We start from the raw sequence: 21,064 nt of genomic DNA, 5'->3' as shown, positions 1-21,064 counted from the left end.
ACCACCACCACCACCACCAGACTTTGTGTATTAAAAAGAAGTAATCACGCAGCGTCATCATCATCGCGATTATAGTGGTAACATGTAACGGAGCAGTGCGAAGTGTGACATTGGTTTCATGTGTTTCATTCGCCCAGCTGGCACTAAATTGCTAAGACGTTTCGCAAAACCTAGAAACCTGACTATACCGAAAAAGATTAGAACATTATGTAGAAGGGGCTAGAATATACCAATGCCATATAGGGATATCTGCACTATTTCAACTAGTTTTAAGATGCGTTAGGATACCATAACCTATATGTACACCAACTAGCCAATCGCACAGCGCCATCACGCAAAGTCAATCCCGAAGAGCAGATGGGTTATCATCTTACCTAACTGTTCTAATTTGTCTTTGTTCTCAAAGCATCTTCAAAGAACACCAGATGCATTATGCAACGTTTGATCTCTGTCACTGGGTACCTACGTGTTTGCGCTTGGGGCCAGAGTTCTAGCAGAGAAATCGCGTCTGGGCGTGTTCCAGACTATTTACACGACTAAGTGACACGTGTTTCCTCGAGTAAGCCTGTGATGAACCGGCATTTGCTAAAATCAGTGATGGCCACTAACTATACTTGTACAGTGGATTAGCTATAACTACTTCGCGACGGAGCAGTTTAACTAGTACTTCAACTACTTTCCAGGGGAGGTAGTTAAAACTACTGCTTTAACTACTGCAATGTATTTTAACTACATCTCTAAGTACTTAACGTTGTCCATCAACACCAATCCCATTCTATAGTGTCCTTGGACGCCTAAATATGAATCACAAGCAGTGATGAAAGTGAAGATATAGTACACATGCACGGCACAATTGCTCTGCACCTCCGTTCTCATCAAACAAGTAGCTCGAGGTAAAAGTCGGAAGCACAATCGTGCCGTAAAGCTTGCGACGAAATCGGAAGTAGTTGGCGCCTGCAGTAACCTACCTACTGTAGTTAGCTGCTCCAAATAGTAGTCTAACTAGTCGTTGCACAGTATACTTATGCAAGTAGTTGATAACTTCTTTTAACTACAATCAGGTAGTTTAACTACATGTAGTTAACTTCTGGCCATCACTGGCTAAAATCTTGGGGAATATTGTTCAAACCGGGTCACCGGGTCGATGCATTGTTGTCTGGCCAGGGGATTTTCTTAATAATGGTACTGAGTTGGATAACAGCGCAGTAAAAGACACAGACGATAGTAGAGGACGACACAAGCGCTGACTATAGCAACTTCAGTTTTTATTACACACAAGTATGCTACAATACAAGCGGAACTGAATATGGATCACTCTGGCATGTGGTGCCTATGAATAAATTGGACTTTCTCGTCAAAGAGGTTTATAGATGCCTGACTGATGTCCCTGCTCCTTCATATTATATGCCTCAATTATTTCTCTAGTATATCTTGTCTGGCGGCTCTATAGTAGCATGGTCGAACAGAACTGGGTTTTTGCATTCACATCTATCGCAATGGACGCTACGGTGGATTTTCCTGTTTGCCATTAAGACCCATCAATCCGGGAGGAGCGCTCTTGCTCTGCCGCAGTTGAAGTAGCCGTTACCACACTGGATGTAGTCACCGAAAACCCGCATGTCAGCGTACGCAGGCTTGCCGCAGAAACAGTAACATCCAGTTCTAGTTTCTAAACGATACTACTGGCCGGTAACTATATGACCCGTACCATGTTAGTTTGCACCAGGCTTTATGCGTTGCGGATTTTCGTAGAGGTCTGGACTTCTGTAATACATTTCTGAATGAAGATAACCAGTTCACGAAGTTCTTGGACATGGTGCTCTCGAGTGATGAGGCGCACTTTACTAGGAATGCACGAGTGAATGCGTACAACGCTCACTTCTGGAGGACAAGTATTCCACGACCGGCAAGACCAGTTGAAGATGGTCCAAGTGCCAGGGGTACACATGCTTTATTAAAATATGAAAATAGCACTGGCAACCACAACACGTCTAATACAGTTAAATTTTAACGTTTCGATACACATACTCATTTCATCATCCGAAGCAAAATACCCTGACTTTCAGTAGTGCTGTTTATCAAGTCGTGGGGCGTAGCAATCAGGAAATGGACCCGAATGTTTGTTCATGCATTCCTTATTCTTTTTTATATGCCAGGATTCGAGATGTTTCTTTACTCTCCAACGCCCTTCGTTTGCCAGAATGTTCGGGGTGTCTAAGGTTACCGTGTGACCTGTTTTTTGCACGTGCTCGCAAAGTTTCCAAAGCTCAGTACCAGTTGTTACTAAACATTTGGCCGGGGACCTTCAATGGAACGGAACAATTGTCGGCACTGTTCCACCGGAGCTCGCAGGGGACCATAATGAGCTCCATTCCCAGCCTCCATCTACTTCGCAATTGTCCTCCTCGGTATCTGATTGGCGCAACTCTTGGAGCTCACCGTTCACGTACCGGTGCCAATACTGCCGCCCTGGAAAACCTCAGCCGTTACTGGAACCGCGGGACTTGGACACCGTGTGGCTGCGCTACTGACTGTCATAACCGCATGGAGGAACACACAGGGACATTCCGCATGACAGTTTGCAATAGTGTACTTCTCAAACTCTGCACGTATCAATCGGTTCGCCTTTCCAATCACATGCATCTTGCTTTCGTCTTTGCATCCCCCTCAAGGTGGAAAGAAATATCTTGGCGATCAATGAATCCTAATTCCAGATCAGCTCTGGCACTAAAAACTCTCAAGGAGACGGCTTTCGCCATTTTCTTAAACAACTCCTACTACTTACTGCTAGAGATTCTCATATGCCCATTTGGATCGAGAGGCGTCCACACGTGCGTTGCCAAATAATTGACCTACGTAATAAGATCCCTGCTCCTTTCTCGAAGGCGAAGGCTTACACGAAGGCCAGTCAGCAAGAACTTGACGCGTTTGAGAAAAAGGTTTCGTTATACTCGATTTCTTTCCCCCCCCCCCCGAATAATTGTCGAGTTTACATCACCTGTTGTGGAATATAGATCACCCTATAGTCATCAGGCTTTAATGTTCCGAGGCAACGTATATTGAAAAAATCAGTGACTGGCATAACCATAGAGATGTTTGCTTAGACTTAGTTTAGTTGGGTGGTTGTTGTGATTAAATTTTTAAAAGCATGATCATCGTAAGGTAGATTGCTTTGTCGCAATTTCTTTTTTTTTTGTTGTTGTTGTTGTTGTTGTTAGCGATGCAAGCTCTCATCACCATCGACAAGTACATAGGCGAATCAAGTAGTTCCATTAACTCACCGTAAATATACACATCGAAATAACTCATGTTTCATGTATGTTTCATCTTGGTCCCGTGTTTCCTCCTTCAGACTCATTGACGCTGTTTCGAAGCTCATCTATGTCATTAAAGCGATAGCAGTTTAAAGAAGCTGTTTATTTGCATAGATGTCAACCAAGATGTAATGCTGCGGCTGTGACGTCATGGAAGGCGTCACGTGCGAACGAGAACCAATAGCTCCACTGACGTCAGAGCTGGGCGCATAAGCTTGTTCAACTCTGTGCATATCGCACACTGCGACGCGCACTAAACTAGATTTCCCCTCAATACTCTGCTTTGCAGCAAAATACGCGCATTATCTAATGAAGGGGGAAGGGGATCTAGATCTGCAAATCGACAGAAAACGTCAGTCAGGAAAAAAAAAAAAAAGAGAGAGAAAACGCTGGCTATTCCACATTATTTATGAGTTGTATTATGCGCATGCGTGATGGGGAACAAATATAAAAAGTCGCATGATGCGACTTGACGGGGCATCTGCTCCCCAAGCATGTAGCAGCCCACACACACAACAGCACAAAAGAAAGTTACAGCAAAATCAACATCAACATAGGGCAAACATATTCACGTCACATATATGGCCAGATATTGTTATTGTTACTTCATTGACTGGCTGAAATATGTATTCACCAGTCAATGAAATAACAGTAACGATCTTCAAACACGAAGGAATGAAGCGGAAAAGTATTCTTTAACGTATTTTCTTGAAGATTTCAACAGGTCTATACCGATGCTATTCAGCAAGGTTGGAAGTGTAATGAGCCAGACATATGAAAGTGCCTCATTCCCTGGAAGTGTAATGAACCAGACATATGAAAGTGCCTCATTCCCTTCTAACGCAAGGGTAACACCAAGTATAACACTTAGTACTGCCAAATACTAATCCAAAGCATGACAAAAGTTTCGTAAAACATATCCTCGACTTAAAACTTTCTACCCAGGTGTCGAGTTTGACGAAACGACATTAAACGTTAATCCAGTGACCTCCCATGGGGCTTTCACATACGATGCTACGTATCGATAAGGACAACAGGAAGTGGCGCTGATCCTCGATCTCCGCCGAGAGCAATGGCTCCTGAGAGATTACTGTAACTGACCACGTAGAAGACGGCCTTTCGTTGTTCTGTGTTGCGTCATAAATATGCGGGGAGGGAAAAAGAAAGATTCCAGGCCAAGAGACAGAAAAGGCTATGAGGGATGAGAAAGTTCTTCTCTGTAGCATGAACCAGAACAATATCAGGGGATGCTTGGTATTTGAGGGCCATATTAACTAAGTTTAATTTAAGGAACCATTAAACCCATGTATGTGACACTTGACACAAACACCCACAAATTGTGGGCGCTTCAGAGAGCATGATACTTGGTGCTTCCTTCGTATCATCAGGAACGGCGGCGTGGTCCAGTGGGGTGCAGGATCTACACGTTCGTCCAAGGCCCTGTGAAGAGCCCCTGGGGTGATCTTTCTCTGCGAATGCGCCGAGAAAAATGGCCCGAATATACAGGTACATTGTTTAGGCACATCACAATAGGACTGCGGCGTGAGCAATAAATAATAAATATTCGCGGAACAACTCGCAACAGTGTACTTAATCTAAACCTTTATCAATATCGTCAGACCTTCCCAGCGTGCGCAGCTGAGCACTCAAGAAACACATCACGCACCTCCATACCGTTCCACTGACTCCTCAAGGCGGAGACAAATATCGTTGTTACGATCAAAGAAACCCGAGATTCGCCCTTCTGAAATGCAGATTAGCCACGGCAACTAACTGCTTCTCAAGGAGACGACGCCTTCCATTGCTGGATTAAACAACTTCTCTCCGTAAGACGCGTATTTCCCCGTATGTGGGTCGGAAGAAATAGTTGTCTCTACGTGCAGTGCTTTAGACTGGATCTACGTATTTAAGATTGATCCTCCTTTCTCACGGCCAACACTAGTCAGCAGAATTTGCGGGGCGCACATGCGGACGGCTCTCGTAAGTAGAAACCTTTTTATGTTCAACTCTTTTCTGGAGTCCAAGGGGAGTCCTTCCCATACCGTGTATTCACACGAGCGACATCCTCACGGAATATTCTAGCGGAAGAAAAAGCGAAAACACTGCTCACAGAGCCGAACTTCCGTCCCGTGTTATGTTGAGCATTCACACGGTGCGGAATATCGGGCGTGGCGTACTGCGCATTTAGCAGACGACACTTGGCAGACACACCGTCAGCGTGTTTTTGTGTCGTCTGCTACGGAATATCATGTGGCTGTGTTGCAGGATATTGGGGAGTAAAAACCGGGACTGGTGTACTGAAAAAGGGGGGAAACTATACTTGACGTTTCGAGCGGACGCTCTTCATCAGAAAAAAAAAAAAAAAAAAAAAAACGATATTCCCCACGGTTAGCAATGTACGTGAAGACATGACGTTAAGCGCTAGCGCTCACGTTACAGCAGAAAGCTATGACGCTTTTCGCATCTTCCGCTTCAAAGGGAATGTCGCTCGTGTGAATACACGGTCAATGTCCAGTTCCAAGAACGGAGCGTAGTTGAGGATGACGAAACATTGAAGCACAAACAGATCACGATGACCGTACCGATTAACGGCGGTTAGTCAGCGTTAACGGTGTATCAATGAGGATTAGTGCGTTGACGAGAAGACGGCTTGCATGGCGTAACTGCGGTGATCTGACCAGAAATTAGAAGGATTAGGCACCAGTTTCTGATGACCTTTCATTAATCCCTGTTCGTTAATAGTCCTTGCAATGCGCCTTAAAATGCTCGAGCTGCTATCAGTTGTAGAGAGCAGATAGGTGATGATTATCGGGGTCGGACACATGCGGAGTGATCTTCAATGAAAGATGGGTGACAAAGAGCGTTCAAATTTGGACGATCGTTGAATTGACAACCAAGGATCATTTCGCTAGCAACCGCTCCTACACATCCTCCTTCTTCTCGTGTTGTTTGCGTGTGTCTGCGCGTCCTTTTGTTTTGCCAGCACTGTGAGTGCTTCACAGTTTTTAAAGGTTAGGCAAGTTGGATCACGTGACAGTACCATCAGATTGCATAACATCAGCTAGGTGCAAAACATTCGTGATACTGGTGATATAACAACAACAAACACGACACGACGATGACCATGTACTCCTTCCCAGCGCCGCATTTGGAGGCTAGCGGTGGCGCTACTCATCGACTCGGTTATTGCTTCCTCAATTTCTACTTTAGCTTACCTTAGCTTATTTTTGTACAAGCGGTGGATATCCCGCGGAATATGTTTCATTCTAAAGTTGATTATCATCATCCTATGCGTTTTCATAGGAACTGTTGCTGTCGTCTGCTACGGTAATTGTGCGTCCGCTTCTGCGCGTTCAAAATTCAAATTTCCATTGTCCAATGATGATGTAGATCTGGCGGGCCGATGAGTAGCGCCCCTAGCGGATCGTGGGGACGGGCTTGTCATTGGGTTTGCCGATTATGACATGGTTCGCTATAATCTAGTAGGTCGTGCTTTATACATGTGAAGGTGAAATGTTCATCGGGCGACATAACGTGATCAAGTATCTTATGAAAAAGATCTTGCGGCGCGATTCAAGTGACTGAGTCTTCGGTGGTCACGCCGACCCTCTGAATGAATCGGGATGGGAACTCGAGTCCCGACCTCTACCGGCCGCTCTCACAGTGCAGATGAAAACGCCCCTAAGTCTTAGGAAAGCGCTCGGAAGTAACCAGCCTAACGTGATGAGAGTGCTCCGTTACCAGTCGAACGTCTCTACGAGTAGTTCGATATTACCCGACTTAATGATGGATACTCTGGATACATACTGATAGAATGCATGTAAAAGCAAAACTTGCACGTTTTTTATCACATCTAGCTGGTTAATAAAAGTTTCACGCCAACGACGGGTCACATACAAGTGCGATAAAGCGTTCGGAAAAGCGTCGTGATTAATAGTCTTTGAAGCAGCAGCATCGAAAAATCTATCTTGTGACCTCCTAACGTGTACTTGTTTACGATGTTTACTCGACGGGAAACGGTGCGGATTCTTAATCCCCACTAAGCGCAATCGCTTCGAAAGAGATCAGTGTAACATATACAGTAGTTGATTGGCTTCCAGCTTTCTTCGCTTGCTTCCAGCTTGCGTTGCGTCATTATGGTAGCATAGAACGTATTTCGTTGAATTTCAAGGAATAAAACGGTCGAGAAACTGCTCAATCGCTTTCAAAGAGGTGTTTTCAAAGTGGTAGCAGAAGCTATCTTCTTTTTGTTGATCGGAGTGACATGATAGTTACTTAGAGTTCAGTTTCATGCTCACAATTTGTTGTTGTTGTTGGACAAGTTGGACGAGCTTCATCACGTGCCCTTCATTAGCTCGTTAGACGTGCATGCGATTGACAAGAAACTTGGAAAGACTTTCATGCGGGAGAATTAACTTCTTTCGAAGTATATCTCTCAGGCATACCTCAATCGGCGTACCTATCAATGTACTTATCCAACAACAACAAAAATTGTGGGCATCAAACTAAACGCGAGCTAACTATCATGTCGGAACCGATGAACAAAAAGAAAATACCTTCTACTAAAATTTTGAAAACGCCTCTTGAAACAGACTTGGTAGAAGCAATATTTTCCACAGCGTAACGACGAAACTCGACTGTATAACAGCACAATTAGCGGAGCTTAAAGCTTTATGTCGACATTTCCTACGTCGGCGTCCGTTCGTATTTAAGCTGAATCAATTCTAGAGTGAAACTTAGATTCAAAATCGCGCTGTGCTGCTTCATGACTTTTCTGACGTGAGACCTTCCCGAACGTAGCCAATCAGATTCTTCTATCAATTAAGTGTCAGTGCAAATATGCATTCATTTCACTAGCTACTCTAACGTTCTGTTATGTCAAGGTGACTGCCGCAATGTCACTGACACAAGGTGCCTTGGGCAACGAGCTGGCCTACCACGATGCTATCAACAGTGCGATGACCATGAACGAGCTGCTCAGCCACATGGGATTCGAATACGTGCATTACGAAGAAAGTACGTGAGACTCCCAAATTTTTACTCATTCTAATTCAATTTCAATTACTCATCGAATTCGGATTGAACGGTAATGCGTTGCACACGTTTAGTATGTCCCAAATCGTGGCTATGCCAGCGCTGTCCCGCGGTTTCCCACTTTATGACGAAAAGGTGTTTCTTATAGCAATGTCGCTATGCAGCCATTCAGTATAATAGCCAATTATAATAAAATTTAAAATTTGTTTCGAATAGCCACAAGGACATCTGCATTGCCATCCGCTTTAGCTTGGTTCATATATCCTTTTCCTCTTCATGTTTTTTTTTTTTTTTTCGGAATAGCAAGCCGACTTCTGTCTGGCAGGACTTTCCTTTCCTTTCTTTTTTTTTTCTTAACATACGCCCTCTCCCTAATGTCGAGCATTTGTCGTCCAGTGTAGCAACGACGTACACACGGTACGACATTTAGTTAAAAACAGAATCAAAAGTAGTCATACGGAAGGATAGTTATCGTAGGGACAACAACACATACACGACAATAGTGAGTTTTAGTATACCGTTGATAAAGTTATCGTCTCTATCGGAACCAATCGCACTCGTGCGCGACTCAGAATCTTATCCACTGATTGGTTCCGGTTGATACGATGAGACGCTAGCCACGTTATCAACGGTCTGCTAAAACTCTGTAATGATGGCCTCTTTCATTGGTAGAGTGCAGTACAGTACAGCATTACACGTGCGACATTAAACGAGCGGGAATAAGGTGAAACCAGGAAGAGTGATGGTGATAAAACGCAAGTTGTTGCCCCAGCTCCCGGAGACTTGGTACGCATAAACGTTCGCCTTCGAGGGAGGTGCTCGCAAGCGCTCCATCCATCTTGCGAGAAAGTTTCGAATCGGAACGGGGTGCGCTTCCGCGTTGTTGCGACCCGTTCGTCGCGCGAGGATCGTGAGCTAGCACTGGGTAGCTGCTCTGTGTATTGAGCTCGGCAGTGGGATTGGAGCCCAAAGTTTGGGACTATTACGTATTTTCACGCGTATTAGCCGCGGCTTATGCGCGATTTTTTTTTCTTACGGGCGCCCTGCGGCTTATCCACCGGTGCGGCTTATCTGATGACTATTTTTTCCTGGTATTTTCCCCATACGCCGATTTTAACGAAAGGGCCGACAGTGTCTCTGGAACAGCGCTGCTCTGCCGATGCACGAACAGTGCGTAACAGGGACGGGTCCACATTCGAGTAGATTGATCTTCCTGGTGCATTCCCCCAAGCAGCTTTAAGGAAAGTGTTGACAGTGATTCACGTCTTCTGGAAGATCACTGACCCATCAGCCCACGAGAAACACCCGACAAGGGCACAACCCGATCTTGGTAGAACTCCAGAACTGACCTCCTCTGTTGTACACTGTGCCGATCCCGGAGTATGGGCTACAGGGTTTATGGCCTTCTCTATGGTCTCCTTTGTGGCACAAATCAGTCGTCTTGTATTGCCCGCGGCTTATCTGCAGGTGCGGCTTATCTGCCAGAAAATTTTCGAAACGTCCCAAAAAACGCGTCCTGCAGCTTATCTGCGGTGCGGCTTATACGCGTGAAATTACGGTATATGCCTGAGAAGAAACGACCTCGAAGGACACACATGAAGGGGAGATAAAGAAAGGCTCGACGTGCGTACAAATGTAGAACATGAGGGATCAACATGAAATGCAAAATGTAGCATGTGGTTGATATTATAGTTGAGACGTTTTAGCAAAAACGGGAAATCAACGTGGGAGCACATGCATTTAAGAAAGAGAATAGTGTATCCGCCCAAGCACCACAATGTACTGAAAGTCGGATGCAATAGGGGTGGACGGGTAGGTGTAAGGCCTTGAACAGACTCCTGAGACTAAAGAACATTGATAAGACACGTACCGTCCACCCCTATTGCACTCGACTTTCAGTACATTGTGCTGCTTGGGCGATGCTGAGACGTGTAGTTAAAAGGAATAGATGCAAATGTCGTAATATACTGTCATAACCATCCCAATTTTTCTTTCTTCTATCTGTCATCATCATCGTCACTGTCATAACCAGGGTGTTGAGGAGAGCAAGTTTCTGTAAACAAAATGTGGAGCATTGCAAGAACATTCCTCAGTTTTCTAAAGCTTCTCAAAAAAAAAAATTTGAGATTGTGAACGCTGTGGCGACGGCGTAACTATAAATTCGGGTACAAACTAAGTGAGGTCCGGAAAACACGAAAGGGAAACGTAATCAGAAATACTATTTATTAGGGGTAAAACTATTTAGACCACTGTTAGGGGAAGACTAACTAGAAAATCTACATTACAGCTGCTGTAGGACGACGGAAGGGGGACAGCAAGAAAATCAAGAATACGAGGGGGGGGGAAGTAGACGCCGGCCTTGCTATAGATATATTTGATAGACAGGCCATAACGTGAACCACAGTAGATTACATAAAACTTATAGATTAGCTCTAGATAAACCGAGAGCGCAATGGAGGACGTGTTCATGAAACTGCACGAACACGACAAACCAAGATCGGACAAATAGCGACGTCCGTTTTGCACATGAACGATACTGAAGAGATTTTTATTCAGAAGACGTTTCGTTCCTTCTTCACAAACAAAAAAGAAAAAAAAAGGACGAATATTAATTGATTGGTGCGATTTCAAAATGACGCCACGCGGACGCTGTCAATTGCGAAAGGGCAAAAACGAGGACTTGTAGAGAGCACCTCCTGGTATCACGGCTACGAACTAACATGTGCGGATAAACTGAGCTGGTTTATCATGTATCTGCTTTATCGTATATTATCAAGTCATAATTATATGCGTGAGACTTCACGGTTTTATTTTTGTTTAGTATTTTTGGAATTTCTGTCGAACATTACTACGCGATCAATATCTTCCGGAACGCAGTTATGTGTAAAGTCTCATGGGAGTAACATCGACGTTCTAAATGTTCTATTCAGCTATAGCACGATTGTATGAAACCAAACATGTGAGAAGTAGTTCGATCGCTTTGGCTTCATAACTTCTTGACCTACAGGCTTCCACCATACTGGTGGGCCTGCTCTCCACAGCTCTCGCAGGCTTCCTTGAGGAACACCATCTTGCCGTTCATGATCCCAGCTTCTCACAAGTACAACTACCAGGAAATCAGGAGGTCCGAGAAAGCTATATCGTCACAAATGTTGCAACGACCTTGGAAGAGTCCCCGGCTTTCGAAAGTCAGAGCCAGGCAGCCACCGTAGCGGCGCCTGTTCCGCAGGCGACCGTAACTGCTGTTGATCAACATCCACCAGCGGTACCTTCCGGAGCGGTTCCTGCCCCTGCGCAAGAAAGTGCCTACCTACTAACAGCCTCGGCCGTCACTCATGCAAGACCAGAATACATTCGTCAGCATCTGCCAGTCGCCGCTGTTTCTCCTACGGTCGGTTATCGCGCACAACCTACTACAGCAGCGACAGTCGCCCCACAGTATGCCCCAAGCAATGGAATTCAGCCTGGTGCTATTACAGCGGAGATTCCCTTGAATGTGGTAATCAAATCCGGGGAAGCTTTTCCCCAGGGTCACCTCTACGGAAACGACCTTCCAGTGTATCGAGATAAGCCACCGTACGCGACTAAGTATTTCCCGGTATTCAAGGCCTTCCAACTTGCTTTGGGAAGGCGAATACTCGACCCTCCAGCCCCCGCCCTACTGCCAAGACTATTCCCGAATACTCCTCGTGCTAACCATCCCAGGCGTGGCAATGACCTCCATGAACTGCTCCACGGACATCATGAGCATGGTCACGGCCGTCGTCAACATAAACACGTCCCCACTGTAGGGCCATCTGCTGCGGCGTTCGCTGCAGGTCAAGGTCTTGGACACACACTCGCAGCCCCTGGACATCACGTAGGACGCCCTGCTGTTCCCCAAAATGGGATTCCAACAGTTGCTCACGCAAGCGGTCCGCACGGCCACTTCTTACACACTGCCTACGTACCAAGACCCGCTTCAAGCCACCATACACGTGACCCAAGCCTTGTCCAACAGAGAGTGCCTATTGGCTTGCAGAATACACCTTCTCGCGTCGTCTTCGAAACGACAGAAAGTAAACCTGGAACATCGATACTTCAGCAAGCTTCAGTGATTTCAGCTTCGGGAACGACTGTCTACCATCATGCTACAACTGTTGTTCGACAAGATGCTCCTGAAGGGTTAAGTGTCCAGCAACACGGCAATGCCCACGGGTACCATACGGGTACCGTACCCATTGTACCAGATGTAGTCTTCGTGAATGGCGCGGCTGCTCAGAAAGTCTCTCCCTCGAGGCAAGAAGCTCTGCTCTCAGATGTTCAAGGGAACCCCTATGTACAAACACAGAGTGACGTCACCGGATATGGAGTTCCACCTCCAGTTTTCTTCCAAACAACGCTACCTTTTACCAAACAAGCTATTTCCACGCCCACTGCTCCAGGCCTGGTGTTACACATGGATCACCCGGTAGTTGCTGTTGCACCTCCAGGTGTCGGAATACCAGCTGTGGTTGATCTACATCACGGAGCCCCCAGACATATCTTCATGGCCGGACTGGGCATCGGGCATTCTTTGTCTTACGGGCCTCAAGACGGCAATGGCTGGGAGTGGAGGTATCTGGATGCTAGGCGACGCAAGAAATAGACAGGTATACGTGCAAACGAGGTTAATGTCTGTACTTACGCGATTAAACCCGTATTAAATTAAATTAAATTAATTCTACCCTTTGTTGGCTGCGACTCTAGGGCTGTCACGCGAAGGTAGGAGAGACTATAATGTCCCGCAGGCCGTAATAAATAAATAAATAAATAAATAAATAAATAAATAAGTAATCGCGATGCCCAGAGTCTATTTCCACGGCTCATCCAGAAAGCGTGAATATTTCTTTGAACGCGATACAATTTCTTTCCGATTCGTTGACGCAAACGTGGTGAAGCGGTAAATTGGAATATAGGTGCGGTCCTCAATATACGACGCTACCTGCTTTTTTCACCTTGATATAACAACTGAACTAAATTCCCCACGTGATAGCCAGCGATGTTACTGGTCTTCACGTCACACTTGATAAGTCAAACTCGCTCTCGTTCAGATTAGTCAGTATTAGTCTGCGGTAATTTATGGCGAGTTCCACTGGTCGATCTGGAGCGAGCACCCGGATCCGCTACAGAGGAACAAGATCCGGCACAGAGGGACCAAATCCGAATCGACCAACAAAAAGTAATCGCACTGCAGCCAAGAGCCTGGCAGAAGTCATTGCGCGCATCGGCAAACTCAGCGAGCCGATCCGACGATCGCTGTTGATCGGTCATAAAAGATGCGGAAGTGACGCTGTTGGAGTTCCGGTCGAATCCGAGGGTCCTCTGCAGAACGAAAGAGAGTGATCTCTGGTAAAGAGACTTGGTCTCAAACGACCAGCCCAACACGTGATTCCGCTCGGGATTGAACAGTGAAACAAATTCGTCTGACAGAATTAAATAAATAAATAAAAGCCGTTCGGGAACAACCACATGTAATTCGCCATTACTCTGATTTTTTACAGCAAACCGCAGCTTTTACTTGCACAAAAATTGTGACATTGAGTACTTACCCATGTTTATCGACGGTATAATAATTTAATAATTTATTACAGCCTCCACGTCGGCCACTCCAGTTGAACCTGCAGTGCAGATTTTTGCGAGCTCTTCGTCTTCAAGAGCTGCCAGCCTACGAGGGTTGTATTCTTCTTATAGAAGAACCGTTATTTAGATGGACGTGCCTGATGATGTGTTGGAGCGTTCGCCTCCTATAGCTATGAAGTAAATTATTTACACAAGCTATCGTATATTGTTCCGATAATATTTGTTTACGTCTATTCCAATAAACATATATTGCTCAGTATCCGTCGCCGCTTTGTTTGACAATAAAAATAGAGAGTAGACTCGTGTCAACTTGACGTCCAGTGCAACGGTAAGTGAGGTTGGCAGAAATTTTGTGGTTGAGGCTCGAATTACAGACACTCAGCATCAGCTAGCTAAACTACATATATGGTCGCTAAGCTCTTGTCAAGGAGAGGTCAGGACAGAACAGAGCGCAATGGGTGACTTTATCACGTTTCAGAGATCATGGCGTTATGAAGATGCGACGCCCCAAATGAAAGCCCACCAATCACAATCCTGGCCCACCGTAGCCAGAACGATCCACGTTCGCCTCAATGGAAGTCATTGCGTTAAATATTGAAGTCGCGTCATTGAAATTAAATATTGAGTGCCGTGTGCAGAGATTTCTGTGAGTGCTAAACAAGCTCAGGTGGGAAATTTAAAAAAGAAAAAGGCGTTGCTGATGATCATATTAACCTCGCCATCTAAAACTAAAAATATATCTGTTTTAACTTAAGCGCAAGAGAGAACGAGCTCGTGCCCAGTCTCGAACCAGAACCGACAAAAATAACTTCAGGGCCAGTTGCCTAAAAGGACAACAAACCCCTAGAGGTCCCATAGCGAAAACGTAATAGCCAGCACGTTATCAATCAGAAGCAGCCGTATTACTTGTACGAAGCTACCCCTATCATTGTTCATGCACCAGAAGGAATTGGAAAGCCGCGTAAAGCTGTTTGGTGGCGTCTTATTACCGAGCGCTCTGTCCGCGGATGTTTTGGAAGACTGGTTACTCGTGGTCGACTTCACAAGGGACTGTGCCGATATGTGCAGTCAGCGTCTGAGGAAACCGCAGAGAAATCACCAGGGATGTGCAGTAGCTAACCACTTGTAGTTAAACGTAGTTAGAAACTGTTTCCAAACATGGTAGTTGTGGGTTAACCACTTGGCACCACACTGCATGGTATTTTAAAGTAGCTAGAAACTGCTTGCAAATGGTAGTTATACAATAACAATATTATCTAGAGCACATTCAAGAAGCTTACGCCCCCTCTGTCGTCAGATTGGAGAGCATGTCTGTATCATTGCATGACCTATCACTACATCAGTATGGTATTGAGGGGCGCGTGCTGCGCTATGATTGTTCCGAGTGTGGTAGCTCACGGTCTTCTAGCTCCTCATGCACCCACGCGCTATTTAAACGACGCGCAGGAAACATCGAAGTAGTTACATATTGGTTAAACTACATCCTAGTAGTTTTAGCTAGTGCAGGTGTGATGTAGTTACACTAGTTGTTGAACTAGAATTTGGCGCAGTAGTTACAGTTAAACTACTGAAAAGGTAGTTACAGCACGTCTCTGGAAATCACCTTAGACATCACAGTGGGTGCCGGGCTACGATTCCGGGTCACCTCCTAGTCTTGGCACCTCCTAGGCATGGGAGCCGATCATTTTAGAACTGAGCCACGGGAGCTGCAACGCGGCATTGCGCAATGGCGAAGGTAAAAACGCTCACAGAGCCTCCCTAGCAGACATCGAGGTAACACATGGTTCAGATTCTGTAAGCACCTTCAAGCGCTTCAAGCCTCAAGCCTGCCTGCCTCAGCCTGAGCCTCAAGCGGTCGCTTATGACAGAATCGCTGTCTTGTCCTGGTCCCGCGTCACAGGTAACGTCTGTAGAGGAGGTGGTGTCCCTCTGCATGAGTCCCGACAGGTGATGCTGGTATACCACGGGAAAGCGATGACAGCGGCCTATCTTCATGGCCGCGCTGGTGGAACTGAGGCCAGGCGCGCGGCCAGGGCTCCAGGCGCGTGTCCACCTCCGTCGTTGTCCGCGGTCCGCGCCACAACGTCATCTTTATGTCATGAGACCTTGGGGGTGGGGGAGGGCGAAGTGCCCTCACCACACAAAGGTCGACATGGTTTGTACTCACATGTTGGCATTAGTGACCTCAACCCAACCCGCCACATCCGCTGCATCTAAGTGGTTTCAAGTGCCGTCATTCTTGATCTATGCTTGAACGCTTTGCCCCCCACCCCCACCCCCTCATGGGAATGCTCGTATTTGATTATGTCCCGCTTTGGCGCTGGCCGACATGTCGTTGTGGGCACGAAATCATTAGAGGGACGTATTTTGCAGGTGCAGGATACACTACAACAACAACAACAAGTAAGTGATGATGATGTATAGTGGGATGTTTCGGCATCATATTCCATTGCTCGAGGGGGAGAAGATAGTGAATGATGATGAGTGTTCAGAATTCACGCAGGAGCTCAATAGCACCTTCATCCGCGAGGTATAGGAGACAAGATCCGTGTCGGCGTAATCAGTAGAGACGTTGTTCGCACTTACAGATCCCGACAAAAGTTTACGGAACACCAGAGCGACGTATTTCTTGATCTCAGCGACACCCAGGCGGCGAACGGGAGTGGGCACACTTACTGAGAGGTGCGTCGAGTACCTCGACACCCGTTTCTAAGTCTATCTGCTCCTGTTTGCAGCAACCGTGTCGCTCGGATGACTATATACACCATTCCAGTGTTTCGTAAACTTTTGTCGGTACCTGTTCCAAGTCGGTAGCTCTACCCACAAAACAATCTTACGGCAATCGGAGGGTGTGGGTTCGAACCCAACTGATGGTGCCTTTCCTCCAACTGTCCTTATTCAAATCTCATGCAGTTTATTTCGCCAAAAGATCATCATTATCTTTAACAAAAGGCACCAACTTGCCACCAAAACTGCCACCAACTTCAGAATTACTCATAATTGGAGGGAAAAAATTGTCCCATGTGAAAGCAGCCTTACTATTACAAAAAAAAAGGTGTAATGTGGTTGTGAGAAGTTGAAATCTGCAACACCGAAATCTCGCTTGCGTGCGCACTCAGTAACAGCGAATTGGGAGAAGACAGCTTTGCAACAAAAAGCTTAGACACCTCGGTTGACTTTTAGCAGTATACTATACTGCTAAAAGTAAACCGAGGTGTCTAAGCTTTTTGTTGCAAAGCTGTCTTCGAAGTTTTCGTCTGGCCGTGCTAGACAGACCAGTGTGTACGAATAAAATCAACGACTAAAAGTAAGCAATATGACCGGTGAAGAAAGGGTGGGGGCACTACAAAAGTATCGGCAACGACACGGAGGTCATGTTACCATAAATTTGTAACGGAAATACTTTTCCAATATGGATTTAGAAAAGTGTCGCGATCCGATATATATATAAAAAAAAGTATCAATTATGTTAGCGGAGTTACGTACACCACTGCTCTGTAGCCTCCTATCATTCCAGTCCATAGATCCGATGCAGACGGCGCACTGAACGATGTTGTTGTGATTGCGATTTCTTAGCTTTTATGGATCAAGGATTCTTCGACGCGTTCAGGCCAATGAACATGGACGAACGGTTGCAGCATCCTAAATACTGCGCTCCAAGAATCGAGTTCACAATCGGAACTGAGCGAAGATCCAGTCAATCGATTGTTGCTCGTCGTGATTATTTGCTGTACACTTAACAAGCAGTTATCTTACGACGATAGAAAGCGCGATGTCTCCTCAGTGAAAGTAGTTCTATTCTAATGGTTTTGTGAAGCGAGGCTGTATAAAAGGAGGAGGGGCTCTTCGCCGAAGGAATTCTTGCCACGGACGCACATAATGATAAGTATGACGACGCTGGTACGTATCTTTAATTCAAAAATTGTTCTCCGCGCATGCTCCGTAGAATAGCAAACTGAACATTGATTCCAGGAAAGTGTACTGTATGTAGATGAGATTCTAGAAAGCGCATGGAGAAACCATGTGTCCTTAATCGCGCAGGATGGTAGGCGTTACTCGGACAGTGACCTTCGTTATTATGACCATGGTCGTTCCCGACAATTGTGGTCATAACGCGGAATTGTCACATTAACGGGGGGGGGGGGAGATTTGCAGAGGTTTCTCTGCATTGTTCCGCAGGAGTATGGTCGTAAAGCGCGTATGTCACATTATCGGGGGTCATATTAACGAGGGTTCACTGTAGAGCATATTTCGTAAAGTAGATAATACGGCGGCTGTTCTTGTTCTGGAAAAATTGTAGCAGAATAAAACAGGCTATGTTCGAATTATCACGACTTAAGACTCTTTTGCTTCAATTGAAGGCAAATTTCAGGATCGGTGAGAAAAATATTTCGGAAGGGACTCTATGGCCACTTTACATGGGGGAGGAGGATTTTCCCCATAGTTTCCCTCTCCCAAATGAACTACCCAAGGTACGATTTCGGGGCGGTTTGAGCTCTCGAACCTCCTCCCCCGGCTATGTTCGTTGTTCAGGATGCATCATGCAGTTTGGGAAAGTGCCGTCTGGAAATGCAGAGTACCATTAATTGCGTTTCTTTTTTGTTTTTTTTAGACCACCCTCGTACTTTATTAAACGTAAAAAATAATAGTTTCACGCAATGTAAAGTTGCCATGTAAAACGCAACGTAAAGACTTTTTATTCAGAAAGTGCATGGGCACTCAACATAAATATCCACGACTACGCATTGATAACGTGATGCACAGTGAGAAGAACTGCCGCTGAATGAACTGCCGCTCCAAATAAAAAATAGACAACATTTTTTTTGCGGATTGCCGCCAATACATTATTAGTGATCATTTCAGTGTATGGTAACAATATTGTATACGTTGTCATGGTTTGGTTGTTAAAAGTTTGTAATCTACAGCTTACAGTCCTGTATGAGCTTTTGAAGTATGTAAAATTATGTATTTTGTGAAGTTCCTTCTTTCAGTACATGATGGTAATCTTGCGTTTATAGTCTCATGCTTGTAAACATACATTTTTTTCCTACTGTTTTTGTGAGGCATTACTGTATTTTTTTTTTCAACTAATTCCCGAGAATATCTGCAGACTGCCTTTACCACACTATGTATGAATTTAGTGGACCCGTCATTAGCATCAGCTAAGGGACCACACAGTTTTTGGGCAGTTCTCAATTGTAATATAGCGAAATAAATAAAGAAAGAAAGACGTAAATTGTGCGCTTTTATTTTTCAGAGAACAACAATATTCATCGCTATCATAACCAGCTCCTGTGGTGGCCATGTCCAACTAGGTTCTGGTGCAATCATACACCATGTTCCGTCCCTAGTTCACGACCACGCTCCAGCTACGCATTACGCAACGCACACAGTGCACAAGATCACTCCATCTGCCGCGTTAATTCACCATGTCCCAACACACGTAGCTGTGCATGCACCAGGACACGTCCGCTTCCATCCTCCTGCAGCTGGATACCCTCCGTCTGCACCAACGATATATCATTCTCCGAGTCCGTCGCATGGGATTCTTGCGCGGTCTACTATCCTTCCTGCTACGAGTTACAGTTCCCTTTATTCATACATAAGGAGTGTGATTCCAGTTGTGCCGCCGATTGGTGCTAGTGTATTCGAAGCGTTTACCGTCGGTCCAGGATTGGTGCTACCAGCGGTACCGGCAAGTCACACATTTCACTACAGAACTCGAAGACACGTTCGTGTCGGCTTGTCTGCAGGTGTTGTGATACAAGGAATGTCCTTTGCGACGAAGACATGAGAAGACGTGTTTTTTTGTGTGTGTGTGTGTGTGCTACAAGGGCCAGTGTAGAACAGTTTCTGTTCTCAAGGTGAAGAGTGTTTGGAGCAGACTGTTGTAGAGAAGACATGATGTGCACTGTCCGGGATGCTACAGGGGTGCCGTAGCACTGAGAATGTTTGTTCTGCTTCTACACGTTCGACCACGTGTTAAGACAGAAGCCATCAACTGTAATGTGGACATGAGGATATGTACCGACCGACAGCCTTTAAGATTGTAGGTTCATTGGCTTGTGCAGATTCCCGACGTTTGCCGAGTATTGTTATGAGATATGTGTAAAGAAGAAATGAGGCTCGGCGTGTAGTTTGTGCGCACTGAGAATGTGCATGTTTCATCTCCTACCGGTCATCTACAAGTTTGTGGCTGTTGGAAACAAGATGCCACTACACGTACCTGTCCACGATTCAGCAAGGCTGCATATAGGCCTACACTGTTTGTGCTGCTTTCGGTTCTTACGACATTTTCCGTTGTAATGCAATAGGTGGGTGTAATCCTTACAATAGGCAACGTTGTAGGGGATGAGACAATTAAACATAAACAATTAAGCGCAAGCCTCACATACGCCCAGTTACGTACTTCAACTGCCACCACTCAATTGAAATATGCAACTGGGCGTTGTGACGCTTTCACTAATTTTTAAAAACGAGTGGTACCGATACGGAACTACACCCATTGCCTCACCCACTACAGTGTTACTCCAGAAAGAGCCGCGATTGTGTTCTTCTATGTGAAAGTGCGAGTGACTGAGAGCAATGTAAGAGAGTACGTGTTGAAGTGAGTGCGTTTGTAAATGCAAATGCAAAAAACTACTCAGACGTTCCCTACCTGCGAGCTGACGACGATGGCCACATAAGGCGGAAACAGCTGTCCGGTGCAGGTATGTCGACGTTTGGTGGTGGTGGTGGTGGTGATAGGGCTTGCCGTTGTCGGCCTCACGTATGTGGGCAACGTCACGACTCACGCCCTGGGGGAATGTGCGTCCTGGGCCGACTTCTAAGGGAACTGTGCCGACATATGTCTGAAAGCGTCTGAGGAAAACTCAGGAAAAAACCCCAGACAGCACAGCCGGTACCGGGATTCGAACCCGGGTACCTCCCAGTCTCGACGTGACATGGCCAGCACGCTAACCACTGAGCCACGGGAGCTGGTGCCGGCGTTTGAAATACTGAAGCTTTCATATTTCTTGCACTGAGACTATTCACGCGAATTGTGTGCAAGCAGACTCGCACAACGATGTCGTTGGTGCTGGTGGTGGCGATGGTGATGGTGATGGTGAAAGGGG

At 45.8% G+C, this 21,064-nt stretch overlaps 2 protein-coding genes across 3 annotated transcripts in view; one reads left to right on the top strand and one right to left on the bottom strand.

Annotated features, from left to right (window-relative positions):
- Positions 1-20,648, bottom strand: part of LOC135392146 (uncharacterized) — a 188,139-nt gene extending 167,491 nt beyond the window's left edge. Inside the window, exon 1 of the mRNA XM_064622838.1 lies at positions 20,608-20,648. Coding sequence (XP_064478908.1) covers positions 20,608-20,633 — 26 coding nt within the window. The 5' untranslated portion in view covers positions 20,634-20,648. The remainder of the gene's footprint in view (positions 1-20,607) is intronic.
- Positions 5,111-14,206, top strand: LOC135392142 (uncharacterized). Of its 2 annotated transcripts, XM_064622832.1 has the most exons (4): positions 5,111-5,294; positions 8,198-8,330; positions 11,390-12,979; positions 13,961-14,206. In XM_064622832.1, exons 1-3 carry the CDS (start codon positions 5,280-5,282, stop codon positions 12,973-12,975), a joined length of 1,734 nt encoding a protein of 577 aa, XP_064478902.1. In that variant the 5' UTR covers positions 5,111-5,279; the 3' UTR covers positions 12,976-12,979; positions 13,961-14,206. The 2 variants fall into 2 exon arrangements, with proteins under 2 accessions (XP_064478902.1, XP_064478903.1); XM_064622833.1 differs by lacking the exon at positions 8,198-8,330 and having other exon boundaries at positions 11,356-12,979.
- Positions 20,649-21,064: the final 416 nt, after the last annotated feature.

The sequence above is a fragment of the Ornithodoros turicata genome, chromosome 4 (genome assembly GCF_037126465.1).
Source record: "Ornithodoros turicata isolate Travis chromosome 4, ASM3712646v1, whole genome shotgun sequence".
Taxonomy (NCBI): Eukaryota; Metazoa; Arthropoda; class Arachnida; order Ixodida; family Argasidae; genus Ornithodoros; species Ornithodoros turicata.
Note: the sequence above shows the minus strand (reverse complement) of the source record. Positions and strands in the feature narration are given on the sequence as shown.

What these genes read in the sequence shown, in the direction of transcription:
- LOC135392142 (XM_064622832.1), top strand. An exon ending in ATACGTGCATTACGAAGAAA is followed by an intron (nt 8,331 to 11,389) that starts GTACGTGAGACT and finishes TGCTCTCCACAG; the next exon opens with CTCTCGCAGGCTTCCTTGAG.